Source organism: Oncorhynchus tshawytscha, linkage group LG22 (assembly GCF_018296145.1).
Source record: "Oncorhynchus tshawytscha isolate Ot180627B linkage group LG22, Otsh_v2.0, whole genome shotgun sequence".
NCBI classification, from domain to species: Eukaryota; Metazoa; Chordata; class Actinopteri; order Salmoniformes; family Salmonidae; genus Oncorhynchus; species Oncorhynchus tshawytscha.
In genome coordinates this window covers 7,943,012-7,959,457 of record NC_056450.1, presented here as the reverse complement: position 1 = coordinate 7,959,457, position 16,446 = coordinate 7,943,012, and the positions used below count along the sequence as shown (strand labels likewise).

The following is a 16,446-nucleotide window of genomic DNA, read 5'->3' as shown; positions in this document are numbered from 1 at the left end:
TCACCATGGCACATTCAGTTGATTATTGCGAAAAGTTTACAGTATGGGTTATTGCTTCCTTTCATTTGACCCGCAACTCCTCTAAAGAAACTGGAAGTCAAAGTTTGAACATTTTACAGGACAATTCAAACATGGGAAACAAAATCACATAATTTAGGCTACCACACTCTCAATCACATAGTTAGATATGGAGAATAGACTGAGGGTCCCTCTCTCACACTAAACTGCAAACTAACACTGTGGTACATTTCTCCCTCCCTCCCTGCCTCTTTTCATCCCTCCCTCGTTTCATCCCTCCCTCCCTGTCTCGTTTCATCCCTCCCTCCCTGCCTCTTTTCATCCCTCCCTTTGTGGGTATACACACATTAATCCCCTGGGACTGAACGGCCTCTGTAGATTTAGTCAGGCAGACAAAGGAGGAGCCAGGGGAATGGGGGTGCATGCCAGTGTGTGTGTGTGTGTGTGTGAGTGAGATGCGCAGTTCGCGAACGAGTCATTATTTTTGAACGACTCTTTTTACTGACTCGAGAGTCATTTGTTTTTTGAGTGACTGGTTAATTTTAGTCATTCGTTTTACTTGCTAGTCCTACAGCAGGATTAATACACGCACCTCCGACTCAGTGGCTTCAGAGACGTGCTACGACCAACAACCGTCTATCATATGTTCACAGGAAAATAGATCACACTGCAGGCAGCATAAAGAAGAAAAATGTTAAGAACTGATAATTGATCGCATGGTCCAATATGTCAATAAATTGATTATTGAATGCTATGATGGACACAGCTTTATAGAACCAAAGCATACACAGACTCCGCTTAAAAAAACTCAAACTCGAGAACAGATTGTTTGGCGGGGCTGCAGTTCGCAAACAATATTGTGCTTATCACCCCCACAGCAGTCAAGCAATGCATTCCGCAAAAAGTCGTTCACAATCTAGTCCGGTTGAGGCCACAACTAGACCTTGTTTCAAATGTATCAAGAAAGAATCTTATTTGTATGCCTAGAAATAAACAAATGTACATTGATTAAAATCACACTTTTACAAGTCTCAGTCACAAATGACAGCTCCAATAAGTCCCCTATGTTGACTGCCATGTGAACGAGAGGCTTATAGAATCATGACTCCTGAGTTTTAGTTCATAGTTCACTGGTACGGGGCACTGCGTGCCCCCTATGGTAAACGAGAGGCTTATAGAATCATGACTTTAGAGTTTTCAGTTCAGCAGTAGGGGGTCCTGCGTGCTCTGGGCATTACTGATTAAAATGAATGAAATGAGTCGAAAGAGCTGTTCTTTTGACTGAACTAGTCAAAAAAAATCTGAGTCAGCAAAAAGAGCCGAACTTCCCATTACTAGTGCGTGTGTGTTTGTGCATGTAATTGGGGGCTGTGTGTGTGTGTGACTGGGAGGGAGACAGATGTTGGGACATGAGTTTGATGAAAAGTGTGAATAAAGGGGGGACAGAGAGAGAGAGAGAAAGGAGGAGAGAGAGAGAAACCGCAGGCAGGAGGGGGCTGGATGGTTTGAAGGGGTGGGAAAAATGTGTGTGTGAAAGAGAACAAGAGCAGAGAAAGAGAGGGGGGTGACACAGACAAAAAGGGGGTTGGAGGGGATTTTCCCTGATAAAATATGTACCAGTGTGTGTGAATGAAAGCAGTGACTATAGCTACATTTCTGCTTGAACAAAAACAACCACCGTTTGCACAGGGAGGAGTGGGACAGAGAAAAATACAATTACAAAGACAAATGAGAGTCAGATAGGAATGAGAGAGGTTGGAATGGGCGTAGAGAAAAATGAGTGGAGAGATTGGATTCCATTAACAAAGAAATATTACTACAGTCTGAGTGACTTGACTGTGTGACAGGGAGCATAAGGAGTAGAAGCTCTGCAAGTTTTGCCCTGAGATGATTTGCACTGTCCAGGGCACAGCAGTCATAGAAATAGAATCACTGCACAAAATCAATGCCGGTCCACTCATTATGGCATCATTGACTTGAATTTAGATACTGTTCTAGTGGTTGTATTTCTTTGAGTTTGGTGCCCAGATGCCACCGCCACGCTGATCTATCACTCCTTGCTATTGGTGGGTTCAAACCCACGGCAGACAGACAGGGATGGATGGGGACATGGGGAGTGAGCGGGGGACACGGATGGAGGAACCCTCATAAGTTTGCTATTGGTTCAAACCCTTCTGGGTTGGAGGGGAGACATGCATGGATATGAATGGAGGGGGAAGACAGGGGAGGGGACGAGGCACGAGAGAGGGCGGGGGGGACACGGGTAAATATGGGGACGGGGGGGACACGGGTGAATATGGGGACGGGAACAAGGACAGAGGAATTCTCATAAACTCATTTAGGGCTCATGACATTTTGTCAGCCGGTGATTGTCAAGCAAATAACTGCCGGTCTCACTGTAATTGACCGTTAATTAGCATAAACACATTTAGCATAGTGCATAGCCTACAAGCCACTGAAGCAGACCTTTGGAACATCTACATTTTTAAAAGTCTAATAAATCCATGTAATATAGCCTACACCATCACAATAAATCCATTATTTATTCTAAAGTAACATGATAAAGAAAATGTCAGAATGTCAGAAGCCATTTCAGAAGACCAGAATAGCACATTCTTAAGTTGTCCTTATGTTAGGCCCTGATCTGGCTATGCCATATGGCTGTGGGCTACACTAGTTCATTTAGCAGACAAGATTTGTTTCAAATTCCATGGTATTATTTTATAGTATGAAGAATAAAATTGAACACAATGAATAAAATGGAAAGGATATTTTCTCCAAATTATTTCAAAGGAAGTGCGCACATGCAGCTATTCTGTGTTGAGCGATTAACAAAGAAACAGGTCCTCTTATATGCTTAATTTAGAGTTATTTATGCCACTTTAGTAGTGATACAAATGTTGGGTAATATGTTTTGATGTTTAATACATTCTAAGGCTGCATGAAGGGACTAATGATCTGAAAAAAGTCACAATCTGCACACACTTCATCAGTCTCTCATTCACAATTTGACAAACACTTGATAATTTCCCAGCGGCATCCTCCTTGTGTGGCTGTAATGCCCCCTAAAAATCCATGCCTTATGTGGCCGTCGTGCCCTTGGGCTGAATATAATAGGCTAATTATAAATGTCCATCTCCCGGCTGCCGTGTTCCGAAGCACCTCTCACTCACATGGCTCTCTCAGATGTAGCCAATGCCCGTCACATGATCGGGTCCTTCTCACAGGCATTTCAGCTAAGAAATAGGCTACAAGTGACAGAAGACAGACACATCGGGGATGCAACTGCCCAAATCCCTGTAAAACTAATTCTGAGGCACATATTTAAGATGTTAGAACTGTGCAAGAAATAAATATTCCAAACATACTCTGGGACAGTTGTGTGATGCGATAGATCCCAAATTAATACAAACACTCACATCAAAAAATGTTTTAAAAGCAATGAGGCTGATCGTTTTATTTTTTTTATAAACTATTAAGCTATTTTTTCACATTATAAGCCCAGCAATGTGCACATTGTAGGCTATAAGAGCGAATGTTCCAAAATGCAATGAATTAGCTGGAAAAGTGACGGCAAATGTGATTATGCATGTAACGCTTTATTATAAAGCTGCATTTTTATGGTGAAAATTCTTCCCCAAACTGGCATACAAGTTATAAAGCGGATTAATGTGCTTCATTTTAAGAAGTTATTTGTCCACTTTAGTTGTGATACAAACCTTACCAAAACATATAGGCCTATGGGCTAGGATACATGAGGTGTACAACTATGATTTGAAAAAGTACGAGCTGTTTCTTGCCTGCATAAGCTGGGCATCATTCACAAGTGATAGTCTGATGGGTGACAATATTAGCCTATTCTTAATTTAATGTCGTCTTCACATATACTAAATTATATGTGTGTGTGATATTAGTTTCATGCATCTCGAGAGAAAGGGGCATAGAGAAAAAAAACATGTCATCTATGCACTTAAATAGCGAATGGAGGACTATGCACTTAAATAAAAAAATGGGGGACGCTTTTCCCATGGTTCATTTTCCTGCCAACCAGGTAGGCTATACTCCTGTTGTAAAGCGAAGCAATGTGCTTAATATTAGGAAATTTGAGAAATAAATATAGTATGGCTAGCCTATAGAAAGCTCACGCAATTGCATAGTCTATAGAAATGTTGCGCAACATGAGCACTCATGAAGTGTTTGATTAGATTTTCAATTACATTTGCATTGATGTCAGAGTGATTAGAGGGACAATAGAGTGCTGAGTACCAGGCAGTTAGCAAGTTTGGTAGGCTACTAAATCAGCAGCATCAGAGCTCCGAGATACCTAATTACCGTGGCCACGTGGAATTTGACTGTGGTCATAACTCGTGACCACTGGTATGGCGGTAATATGGCCACCGTAACTGCCCTAAGTTCGTTAAAGCATTGCTCATTATCTCTGGCTGATTAATCACGTGAGCAGAGAACAAAAACCGACCGCCAGGGAGGTGTGCGTTTTGGAAAGAAAAGTTTTAATAAAAGAGTCGTTGCTACATTGTACTCTTGACAGCAGGCAAAATAAGGCCATAAAAATTAGCTCAGCCTGACGAAGACCTTGGGGTGGAAACGTTGCACGATAAAACTGCAGGAGCATTTCTACAGTGTCACGGTATCTTTCATACATCTGAATTTACATTTCAATCTTTATTTTAATTTGGCAAGTCAGTTAATAAGAACATTAAGAACAAATTCTTATTTACAATGGCGGCCTACCCCGGCCAAACCCGGACGACGCTGGGCCAATTGTGCGCTGCCCTGTGGGAAAAACCAATCACAGATGGTTGTGATACAGCCTGGAATCGAACCAGGGTCTGTAGTGACACCTCTAGCACTGAGATGCAGTGCCTTAGACCGCTGCGCCACTTGGGAGCTAATCTAAGGAGAACCAATAGGAATATAGTACTTTGATGAGATGAAAGCATGTGTTCTATTGGTCAAAGTAACAAGTACCAGGAATCTGGAATTCATTCAGAGGCTACTGGTCAAATCCTAACTTGAAAGGCATGCACGTAACTGGAACTGTCCGATATCAATACATGATTAACGTAACAGCTTCATTAATTTTACTGGTTAGACTTTGGCCCAGAGGTGGGATGGATAATGAGATGAACAGAGACACTGGTAAATAACCCACCTGAGACAGTTAGGCTAACTGTGATGTGCAGTTGTACACAAACAGCAGACTGTCCAACAACCACCACCACGGTATACAAAAATCATCTTTCTTGAGAAGAGAGGATCAAATGGACATAAAACACCTTATCTGACTTTGAAAATATAAAATCAAAGTTAAACTTCCTTCCTCTCCATAATAAATCGACATCACAGTATCCGACTCTTTGACATGTTGCTCCTGTCCTGCATCTACAGATAGACTGGGAGTTGGAAATGTGTTGAAAAACTCAAAACTGAACTTTGATTCTTGAATCGAACACAATGATTGTACTCTACCCATTAGGGAAACCAAAGGGCTGAAAAACACAGCAACTATTTTTGTCAAATCCAGGTCAAGCATGTGAGACAGAGGGTAGTGAAGGTATCAAGCGCACAGTGGACCGTTCACTACCAGATCCCTCAGAGAGCGAGAGCAAGAGAGAGCGAGAGCAAGAGAGAGAGAGAAAGAGCAGGATAATAGATGGTTAGATAATTATCTGACTCTTTCACACCCTCTCCTGTCCTCTCTCCCCTCTTCTCCTTCCCCACTGAACAGTCTATCTAATCCAGGTGAGAGAGCCATAATCAGCAGATGGCTACATGATGAGTCAGGATTACAACATGTTACTAAAGTGGCTTAGGCCGACTACTGGAGTGGAGCTCTCATCACAATGGATGGATCAACCGGTTTTATTGTATTACCACGCATCAAACTCTTATCTACTCAAGCTCCATCACAATGGATGAATGAGCTCTTTTATTGCTATTACTAGGCCCACTACACATGACTAGTGACTTGCTATTCCTGGAGCTTCTTCCTATCCATGGATGAAATCAGTCCTTTGTCTTATTACACATCATTACAACTGACCGAGGATAAGCTGATCACGTTTGAACTGAATTGTTTAAGACAAACAAAGAGTACTAAAGTGGCTTAAAGGACACAACTATTGGAGCGCTCTCCCATGCGTGGATGGATGAGCCTGATACTGTACTGCAGATAGAAAAATAATGATTAGAATGGCAGAAGCATCTCAAGTCATAGGAATTTGATAGGGTACTTATTCTATTTCTATGCTACAGAGAGCATCACCTCTGAAGCAAACGGTTTCATAGCATTTCATTTTGGTATTGCGATTTATTAAGAATATGGATGCTGTACTCATTATGGCTTTCAGTGGTTGTATTCAAGGGTTCAACATGAAGCCATCAACATTTCTATTAAGGAGGAATGGTCTGATAATGAATTGAGCACATCGCTATTATAGACCATGGCAGCATCCAAAATGGCACCCCATTCCAAGTGGACTACATATAGGGAATAGGGTACCATTTCAGACAAAACCCATGTGCTATTACTCCCTGTGGGCTAATCCAATCCAACTCATAACCAGTGCTTTGACTCTCCCGTTAAAAAAAAAAAAAAAAAGTGCATTATATGAAGGTCCACTATCCCAAGTGATTACTTTTCATTTCCATCAAACCTCAAAAAGTTGTTTGCCCATCAAATAGTCTACCTGAAGCGAATAACCAAAAATAGGCGTCAGGAAAGAATATTGCTATTTGTTTAAATAGCAAAAAAAAGGATAATAATTTTACCGAGCCAATTTTGACTTACAAACGCACTTGTCATTTACAGCCAATAATTTATATAGACAGTCCTTTCTATAGACCGTCTGTCGTATAGGGGCTGGTGTGGCAGTCGTCAGACAACAAACACACTGACTGATTATTAATTAATCATAACCTAGAAAGCAAATGGCAACGTTATAGCGTTTGCAGCCTACAGCCGGACATTGTTTACCATTAACACAGCAAGGGCAAATCCATCCTCAAAAGCCTTCTTTTCTTGCTTTCCACTGGCTGCTGCAACAATGTACGAAGCAGTAGCAGGGGGACAAGGATGTAGTCTAAAATAGGCTCCAGCGAGCGAAGGTTTGATATCATTTATAATTATAGCAAAGTTTGAAATCCCCCCCCCCCAAACAAAAAACATAAATGGATACGTTATAATGACAATATACATTCGTTGTTTAAGCAGGGGATGCTAAGCTAACGTATAAATCAATTGGCAAATAATACATTTGATGGCATTATACCAGGCTATCCCCGCCCACGTTACTAAAATCTGGCAGAACGTAAACAACGTACCGGTAGCCTTTGAAATAATTTATGAACATTGTAGTCTACCATGTGCTGCATGTAAAATATGACAATTTGACCCGATATCACCGCCTGGGAGCATTTAAAACCCCAATCAGATATCTCGGTGATGACACATTGTAACAGCTAAACTACCCCGGTGAATAGAAACATACATTATATTCCAAGCGGTCAAAGCAGGGTTGGAAATGTGTTACATTGCAATAGAAATAAATGTCGAAAGAAAACTGCACTTACCGAAATGTATCATCTCGTTGACGTCCGTTCGGATGTATTATAGGCAAGCTGGTACCAGACAGCTAGCAAGCTAGCTAAAGCCCTATAATGTATATTCCTGTCATGTAGCTCTATAGCTAACCAAAATATTTCAAGCGTTGCTCAAGCGACCTTTAAAATTACACTTCATTGCCATTAATTGTTTAAAAACAATATTCCCTCAAAATAGGCAAGATACGACACGTTTTCAAATTATATCCTTTTAAAAATTGTAGCTTCCCCTTGGTGCTGCCTGTTGGTAAATCCAAACTTGAAAATCCACACTCGAGTCGTCGAGTCTCAGTCTATACGGGTGCAGGCGGTATGTCTACGTGCTGCCATAAAGATGCTTGGCTTTCGTTGGTTTGATTACATATTTCCCCGTCAGCCTTCGTTGTGGCGAGATATTCATGTATATCTACCTATACGTGCGTATACCTTCAGACGTTAATTTGTGTACCTAATAGACAAGATACGAGTCACGCGGCCATCTGTGTACAAGGTGTAACCGCATACGCTTGCTGGGCTTCTCCTTTCCTCACTACAATCCGCGGAGGCACTTGCCACAGGCTCGTCCGATGTGCGCACGCCACCGCTACCCAACAGGGCCACAAGAGGGCGGCACACGCAAGCTCGACGGTGGCACAAGTCCGCGAGTTGTTGTGATTCTGGATGGACAGATAGCCACCAACAAATGCAAGAAATGGCCATGTGTTGAATCGTAAGTGATTGGTTTTTAGCTAGTTTTTCATTTTGTTGTTGATAGCATGTCTTGTTTTGACTGATTTCATGTCAATGCTAATATGGCAACAAAAACATCGCCAGCTATTCAACCAACTGTAACGATTTATTTGAGAGACAAGTGCAAGTTAATTTCAAACATTGGAGACGAAATATAGTTTACATATATCTAAGACAACCGTATTTTGTCCCATAGTTGCGCACGCGTTGGTTTTGTTGCTAAACAACCAACCCATCTATAAAGAGGCTCAAGTGCAATATGAACAAGTATTTTGGCGCCCCCTGGTGTACTAATGAAATGACCGCTGTCGCTGCACAGTGCAAGACTGAAGCATGATGCGACATTATACATGAACAATTTCCCACAGGTCTAGGGCTGTTGCATGTATCAAGCGTCTGAGTCCTGATCGATTTATTTTTTAAGCATAATTCACACGATTACATGGACAGGAGGGACCAGGGGCTGTACTGTATGTGTTATGTGTCTAAAGAGTATGAGTGCTGCTCTAGGACCAGTTTTGCCCAACATAGACAAGGGGAACCTGATCCTAGATCAGCACTCCTACTCGGCAACACTTGATACATACGATCTGATCTTTAAGTTCAGCTGACATGAGCTTATTCAATCTTTCATATTGTCTTACATCAACCCATAAGGCATGACAGTAATTGCCTAATACATACTTAACATGCACTCATACTTCACAAAAGGATTGCCTATAAAATACACTCTAGGTAGTATTTTAATTTACTGACTCACAGCTAACCTGGTCCCAGATCTGTATGTGCTCTTGCCAACTCCATTGCCAAGCCATGACAATCATTGACAAGGATTTGGCATATGATAGCACAGACTGGCACTCAGGCTAAACCGCACAGCACACAGAGAATATTGAGATCTTTTAATAACTTACAAAATAGTTTGTCACAAAAATGAATATTAAGAATTCTACAGTACACTTGGTTTCATAGCACTTTGTCTATTTCTGAATAACTTAAAACATTATGGTTCGCTTGTTTTCAGTGTATTCTAAATGCAACAAATCATGTATATTTTACTATCAAATTCAAAGAGGAGGAAACTGAGATAAATATCAAACTTTTTCCAGGGAAAGAGATTGTCTTTGAAAATGCAAATAAAGTTACACAAATAACAAAAAAGACAAGGCCTGAGACACGTGGAAAGTGTTGTTTACCTAACAGTACAATTTCAAAAGAGAATATTTATCTTAGGCACTAATGTCGTCACTCTAGTGTACAATTCATGAATATAGCCTACGAGGTGTAAAAACAAGTTTCTTTAGGATTCTAGACTAGGCTAGTTCTATTCCACGTCAAATACACAAGATTACTCAAAGACACTGTATATATTTGCTAAACAAACAATGATTGCTGCACAGCAAGTTATCTATAAAAGGTGGGAATTTTCAGCACTTTAGCCTGGTCCCAGATGTGTTTGTGCCCCTTGCAACTCAATTGCACTTGCCCATTGTCAAGCCAAATGTTTGACATGACAATGAATGACAAGGAGTTGGCACTATAGCAGACAGCCACAACTTAATTAAAATCGTTAATTTTCTATATTAAACCTAGGGTACAAAATATGAATGCATCTTAATTTAGCACAAAACAGATCTTAGAACAGCCAGCAATAACATATTGCTCAAACTACTTACTATCTATTATACCTAAATTGTATTCTGGTCAATGTCCATTCAGATAGGCAGTGTTCTCTGGCCTCTTCTTTTTTTAAACAGACATTACTTGTTTCAGTTATTCATTTCTATCAAGCATTTACATGTATTTTTCTTAAACCTTTTTCCACTTCTATGCATTTGGTCATCAAACATTTAGTCTCTGAAATATCCCTTTCCTCTATCTGTGGTCACCTGTTATTTCAGCAAAGTTATTAGGCCTCAAATGATTAAATAAATGCCAAGTTCAGATGTCAAGTGCAAACAGTTGCTTCAACCATCAGTCAAGCTAGCCTATTGAGCTCCAGCATTGTCACAGTGAGATTCCAATCAATCAAGGGATGTCCTTTGCAGCATGTGTTACTTGACCAAAAACAGAAAAAGTATTGTAGGAGCCTGTAGTTCCATGATTTTGTAACAGAGCATTTTTTTGTCCAACTTAACTGTTGTCTTACATTACCAATACCATACTCCTGAGTCTCATCAGGGACAGACTGGCCATAGGGCAGTTCTGACAAATGCCAGATGGGCTGGTCCATCTTAAGACCAGTCGGCCTGTTTTAAATTGTTGTTTTTGCACAAAATGATCATTGTTTGGCTAATAACAGGGGCCTCAATGAAAGAAAAATATATATAATTCTGGTCCCAGTCCATCCCAAGTCTCACTAATCAGAATGAACGCGACGAAGCCTGGAAATCGAGGAAGTCAAACAATCATCGTCCATGCTTCTGCTGCAACAGTTTCTCAAATAGATATGTGCTGCTAACCTTAGAACCAGAGAAACATTGGGTCTCAAAAGGTGCTAGTCCTTAAACGGTCTGCATTCCAACACTCCACCCGTCTCCCAAAATGTGCACTTGTCTTGCACACTCCCCGTTATTAAAAGCATTGGATCGGTGTCGGGCCTAAGCATTGGCTGGAGGGGTCCCACCATCGTTAAATCCATGATGATGAGTGTGCACTCATTAGGAGAGAGTGGAGGAAGGGATACATGTACCTGCTGAGAGTGTTTAATTCTCTAAGGGGGCACGGAGGGGGATACAGCCGTCCATTTCGAGAGACTCCGGCCAGCCTTCATACTTGTTACTGCTCTTACTGTTCTTCATACGCTAGGGGGAGGGAGACAGAGAGTGCATGAACATTAGGCTTTACAGCAGGGGTTCTCAAAGTGGGTCCGTACAAAAGTATATAATTGAGAAAAAAAAAATGTAAACATAAATGCACTGTAATGTAGGCTTTAAAACTGCCAAGTTCCCTCTGCCCAGTGGCAAACTGTGTAGAATTGCAGGATATTAGCATTAAAGCTGTAACAAAAAAAATCTCTGCCCGATGACAAAATGAGAAGAATGGCAGGAAATTAGCTTGAACTGCAAAATCTCTCCGATGCCTGGTAAATTCTCTTTACCCGGGCCCAAGACTTGGTTCGTCCAGCCATGTACTGCAGCAGACGTCATAGTAAAACTTCTTGTAATCGTTTTTAAAAATCACAAACCAGTTGTGTTCCGATGATGAATTCTGATGAATTTGCAAACACAAAAGGGGTCCCCGAACCCAAAAAAGATTGAGAACCCCTGCTTTACAGAACAAACACACTGACAGAGCCATAGATATATTACCTATGGACAGAGATACAAGGAAGAGAACGGTGAGTGTACAGGTGCCTCATGTGTTAGAGGTCATGTCTCCTCATCTCACGCATACACATGGTCAAGCACACCCAATTCTAAGTATGCAGGATCACCGTTTAAGTTGCGTAAATGTGGCTTAAGGTAAAGATAGTCTACCTGTTCGAAAGGACTCTTGTTCTCGATTCCCTTGGCTCCTACAAACACCCAGCTGTCTCTGAAGGTGAGATCCTTCACTACTGTGCTACCCAGCTCCTCAAACAGACGACGTGCCTCGTCATTCAACCTGACAGAGACACATTAGGTTACAGTCAAGTAGGCTATAATGTCCATAATATCCATTACGAGACAGTTTCCTGGACAAATATTAAGCCTGGTCTTGGAAACTTTCAGTGGAGATTCTCCATTAAGTATGCTTTTTAGTCAGAGTAGTGTTAATCTTTGTCCCTTAAGAGTTGTTTTTCAAGACATACAGAACTGCATTAAAAGTTGCCAGGATGCAAATGTACATTTTTAGATGTAGCTGTACTGTAATGGTGTACTTCACTGTTAATCTGGTTTTGCTAAGCAAAACTAAAACAACTCGCCCCTCCAGAATTCTGTGCGTGTGCCACAGGGCGTAATAACCAGTGTTAAAAGCTTTGCATGTGACTGGAACTCACTTAGCAGTGTCAGGGGGGCAGAAACTACACTAACAACTCTCTGGGGGTGGGTGGGGTCGAGTGTGGAGAAAGAATATTCTGGACGCTTACTTTGTGGCAGGATCATCAAAGGAAGCTACAAACACAAGTGTTCCCTCATGTAGGGGCCGTAGATACTTCAATAGGTCAGTTACATCTGAGAATGTAGGACAGAGACGATGTCTTAAAAGGGGAACGGTTAAACACCTGGATTTATCAGAACAACATGGGTTGGTTTCCTGCACACAGATTGATTCTAGTTCTGGATTTAACAGCATGTTCAATGGAGATTCTCTACTGATAGTACTTCTTAGTCCAGGACTAGACTTAATCACTGTCCGGGAAACCGGCCCCAGTTGTACCCCTTATTTCACAGAACAGCACATTAATATTAGCTAGTTTAATCCTCTCACCTCCTGCCCACATATCAAAAGATTTAGTGTCTAAGAGCTCTCCCGATACCCCTGAAGAGCAGAAACATGAAGTAGTGGTGTAAGAAATGAGTACACACATAATTCAACAGTTAATCAAGCATCACTATTCAGAACTCAATTGGAAAATTTTACTTTATCAAGATTTGTATTAGTATGAGTGAGATTCTAATTTCTTACCATTTACTAAAGCAATGTTTAGTCCTCTGCCAACATTGTTCTTGACACTGCTCACAAGGCTGAGGGGGAGAAATAGGAGAGGTTGGGAGGCGAGAAGGGTACAAGAGCACAATTATTGTCAACATACTGTTCAGGTGTCGGTTTTCCCAAAAGCTTTGTAGCACTAAGACCATCCTAAACCCACTGTAGGCAATAGACAAAAGATGAGAGATGAGCTTAGAGCTACTAAGCTTTCAGGAAACTCGCCACGAACAGAATGAAAGGCAGAAAGAAGGGATGATGCTACAGACAAAACCACCAGATTGATGGACTAGCCTGGTCCCAGATCTGTTTGTGTTTTCTTGCCAACTCATATGGTCATTGATCATAGGAGTTGGCAAGACTGCACAAAGATCTGGGACAAGGCTAGAAAGACAGCAAGTCAGACAAAGAAATAAAATGTAATTTATTATTATTAAATACTTGCATTCAGCTCTTCAGGCAAACTTTAAGGCCTGGTTTAAATGAGATTATGGCAAAGAGAGAGAGATGGGAGAAATAACAAAAACAAAGAAGGGGTAGAGAGAGTGAGATGGATGGATGGAGAGAGATGGATGGAGAGAGTTGGCGAGAGAGAGTGTGATTGATAGACAAAAATTCTCACATCTTATCCTCCAGGCAGATTTTGGGCCCAATGACGTTGGCGGCTCCAGAGACAAGACGGAAGGCCAGATGTTTCTGAGGACATGGAGCCGACAGACCACACTTGTACCTGCGTGGTTTGGTCTCTGGAAGAGGGCAAGAGAGCAGACCTGAATTAGCACAATAGAATGAAAGTGTACCCAGGCGGGGAATATGGTTCTCTACTAAGGGACATAAATTAGCACTGTCCCACTGGCATTGAAAGGTTCCAAAATACAACGCTTCAAACTAAGTGATTGCCACTGTAAATAATGGTCTTAACCTTGCCACATACCAGCTGTTGGCTCCTCGTTTGTCCCTGTAGAAAAGATAAACAGGGAATGACACAATCAATCAACTGAATCATAGCTTGAATCAGCAATGTTGTCAATTCTTATAACTGTTGTCGTGGAAATAATGAGTCAAATATTTCCCAGATATCGGAGCTTGTAAATTCAAAGACTTTATTACAAAAAGTAACAAAGCCGAGCAATTCCATGGAAGAACAGACTTTTCTTATTACAGACCTCAGAGGCGTTTATAAATATCGATCTTCAAATAACACACATGGTAACTTCCCTCTATGTAGATGACTAACACCCCTTGGCCTCTCACCACCATTATCTTCCGGTCCCAATTATTGCTTGTTAACGCTCACATCTGCTCAGTTTAGATTATATTGGTGGCGGCACCATAGTGTTAGTACAAAAAAATATATACATTTATTGCATATATAATTTCCTAATAAGTGCTTTTCTAGTAATACTTGGTTGGTACAAACATATGTTCTTATTACAGATACATGGCTTTTGGTGCCTATATTAAATAACTAAGGCACACATGTTCTGCTTATGTTTTGTTATGATGTGTCCAATGGTTAACTCTTTGTTTATCCAGCTCTGTCCATTCACCTGAGCGCAGCCTTTATTCTGCCTACACATGTCTATTAATTAACCCTATGTTTACTTCTGGGAGAACAGTCTAGACACTGGAAAAATCAACCATAGTCATGAATTTTCTCCTACACTGTTTGATCAAAGTTCAGTTTAGTTCAATATTATTTCAGCACACAGAACCAAATCTCACATGCACACTGGTCAGCTATGTTTCATCAAGACTGGGCTCAATCCAAAACATGTAGATTATAAAACATACATACAGAGAACAGCAGTGGGGTTGTCTCTTACCACTGAAGAAGTGTTTGACCAATGAGCTGCTGTCCCCTCCGAGTATGGAGCTGGCTAACACCCATGTGAGGCCCAGCAATAGCAGCACAGCCACAGCTCGCATTGGCCCTGGCACACAAACACAAATCATTACATTAGAATGATCAACAACAGTACATTACATTCATTAGATAGATGGGCGCACACACACCTTCTCACACATGACACAGACAATTTTGGTAAGGATATCAATTCTTACCTGCCAATCTCATTATTTATTTATTTCAGAAGCAAGGGCAGACAGGCAAGTAGTCCTAGGGATAGAAAAAACAATGAAACGGAGACTAATAGTAACGTCAGTAAGCACTTTTCACTGGAGAACAATGATGTTTGAAATCTTAAAATGATACATTTATCAAATTACAGTAATCTCTACCAACGAGATGGATTCGATAAGACAAATGGGGGAGGAGTGAAGAGAAGGTGCCCACTGCAAGGAGGGCAAAGTAGCAACACCCAACCACCGTACAATATATATAAACTTTCATTGAGATTAGTGTATCGATTTCCTACCTATTGTCTAAAAGAGGATGAATAATCGATTGTCCCAGCTGGTAAATCGCCAGTTCGTCACCTGGGACTTTATTTCTTCCAAGGAAACCTCAAGACTTTCCCCTCGTGAAAATACACATTTGCTGGGAAGCCACACTTTGAAGCAAAAAAGTAAGCCAATGAAATATGATTTGGACGTCTTAGTTGACCATCTCTAAGGTTTGATTCGTTCCAGTTTTGACAAGTACGCAGGATTTATGTTTATTTCATCAAGCTTGCGATTTTCCGGATTCGTTTTGAGCCTTATATTTTGTCGATGACGTCGGTCACGGGTATGCGCAACATGGGCTCGTTTATCATCCGCGCGTTAATTTTTCTACGCTACATAAAAACATGTTGACAATATGATGGGATATCTTCACCCATATGCATTACATAAACTAATATGAAGCGAGAATGGATTAGAAAAACTCAATAAAAAAAAAATATGACTTGAAATACACTTACCCCCTAGTCTAAACCGGTATAAAAACTGACTTAAGAAGAGCACCAGCTCTAACGTAAATTCTGGCAACATTGGTCGAATTCGATTTGCATGGCCCGGTACCCCGGGTAACGGAGTATTGTTAGTTAGACAATTCCATCACATAGTTTCTAAACACAGAGATGCAATATCGCGAGACTTTCGGGAACGCTTGCTCGACCGAACAAGATGAACAGGCCGGGTTTTGGGTTTTCAGAAGTCAGTGAGAGAAGAAAAAAATGATTCCTTAGTTGTTAATTTTCTAGATTCGAGGCAACGTCTTAAGTAGTTGAACATGGTATTACTCCAACCTCCTGAAAGTGACAGACTGACACATTTTCATTTTTGTCAAAAACACCTTTACATCGAAGGAGTGCCTTTGAATTGAAGGACTGTTCGGTGCGATTCGACCGTTAGACCCGATGACGTATTTCTCCGTATTGATCCGGTTTCCCCAACCGCCCTTTCACCCACGCGTTTCCATGGCAATTCCATTGTTTTGGTCAAGTTCATTGACTTTTTTTTACCGCATCTATGAGCTTAGCTAGCCAACGTTGCCATGAC

The 16,446-nt window shown here is 41.1% G+C and overlaps 2 protein-coding genes across 4 annotated transcripts in view; both read right to left on the bottom strand.

Moving 5' to 3' along the window:
• si:dkey-151g10.3 (serine/threonine-protein kinase WNK2) overlaps window positions 1–8,290 on the bottom strand; it is a 75,581-nt gene extending 67,291 nt beyond the window's left edge. Inside the window, 1 exon segment of the mRNA XM_024383905.2 lies at window positions 7,612–8,290. The gene's annotated coding sequence lies outside the window, so the exon portion shown is untranslated.
• A 454-nt stretch (window positions 8,291–8,744) lies between these two features.
• LOC112221684 (protein FAM3A) lies at window positions 8,745–15,966 on the bottom strand. 3 transcript variants are annotated; one of them, XM_024383918.2, is made up of 10 exons: window positions 15,867–15,966; window positions 15,067–15,121; window positions 14,829–14,936; window positions 13,925–13,960; window positions 13,625–13,748; window positions 12,982–13,040; window positions 12,784–12,834; window positions 12,443–12,527; window positions 11,850–11,976; window positions 8,745–11,174 (listed from the first exon to the last, which is right to left on the bottom strand). In XM_024383918.2, the coding sequence occupies exons 2-10, from the start codon at window positions 15,077–15,079 to the stop codon at window positions 11,076–11,078; spliced, it is 702 nt and encodes a 233-aa protein (XP_024239686.1). In that variant the 5' UTR covers window positions 15,080–15,121; window positions 15,867–15,966; the 3' UTR covers window positions 8,745–11,075. The 3 variants fall into 3 exon arrangements, with proteins under 3 accessions (XP_024239686.1, XP_024239685.1, XP_024239687.1); XM_024383917.2 differs by lacking the exon at window positions 15,867–15,966 and adding an exon at window positions 15,381–15,837; XM_024383919.2 differs by lacking the exon at window positions 15,867–15,966 and adding an exon at window positions 15,381–15,830 and having other exon boundaries at window positions 13,937–13,960.
• Window positions 15,967–16,446: the final 480 nt, after the last annotated feature.

Coding starts and splice junctions, on each gene's coding strand:
- LOC112221684 (XM_024383918.2), bottom strand. Junction 13,041..13,624: donor ATCTGCCTGGAGGATAAGAT/GTGAGAATTTTT, acceptor TCTCCCCCTCAG/CCTTGTGAGCAGTGTCAAGA. Junction 12,528..12,783: donor TTTTGATATGTGGGCAGGAG/GTGAGAGGATTA, acceptor CTACATTCTCAG/ATGTAACTGACCTATTGAAG.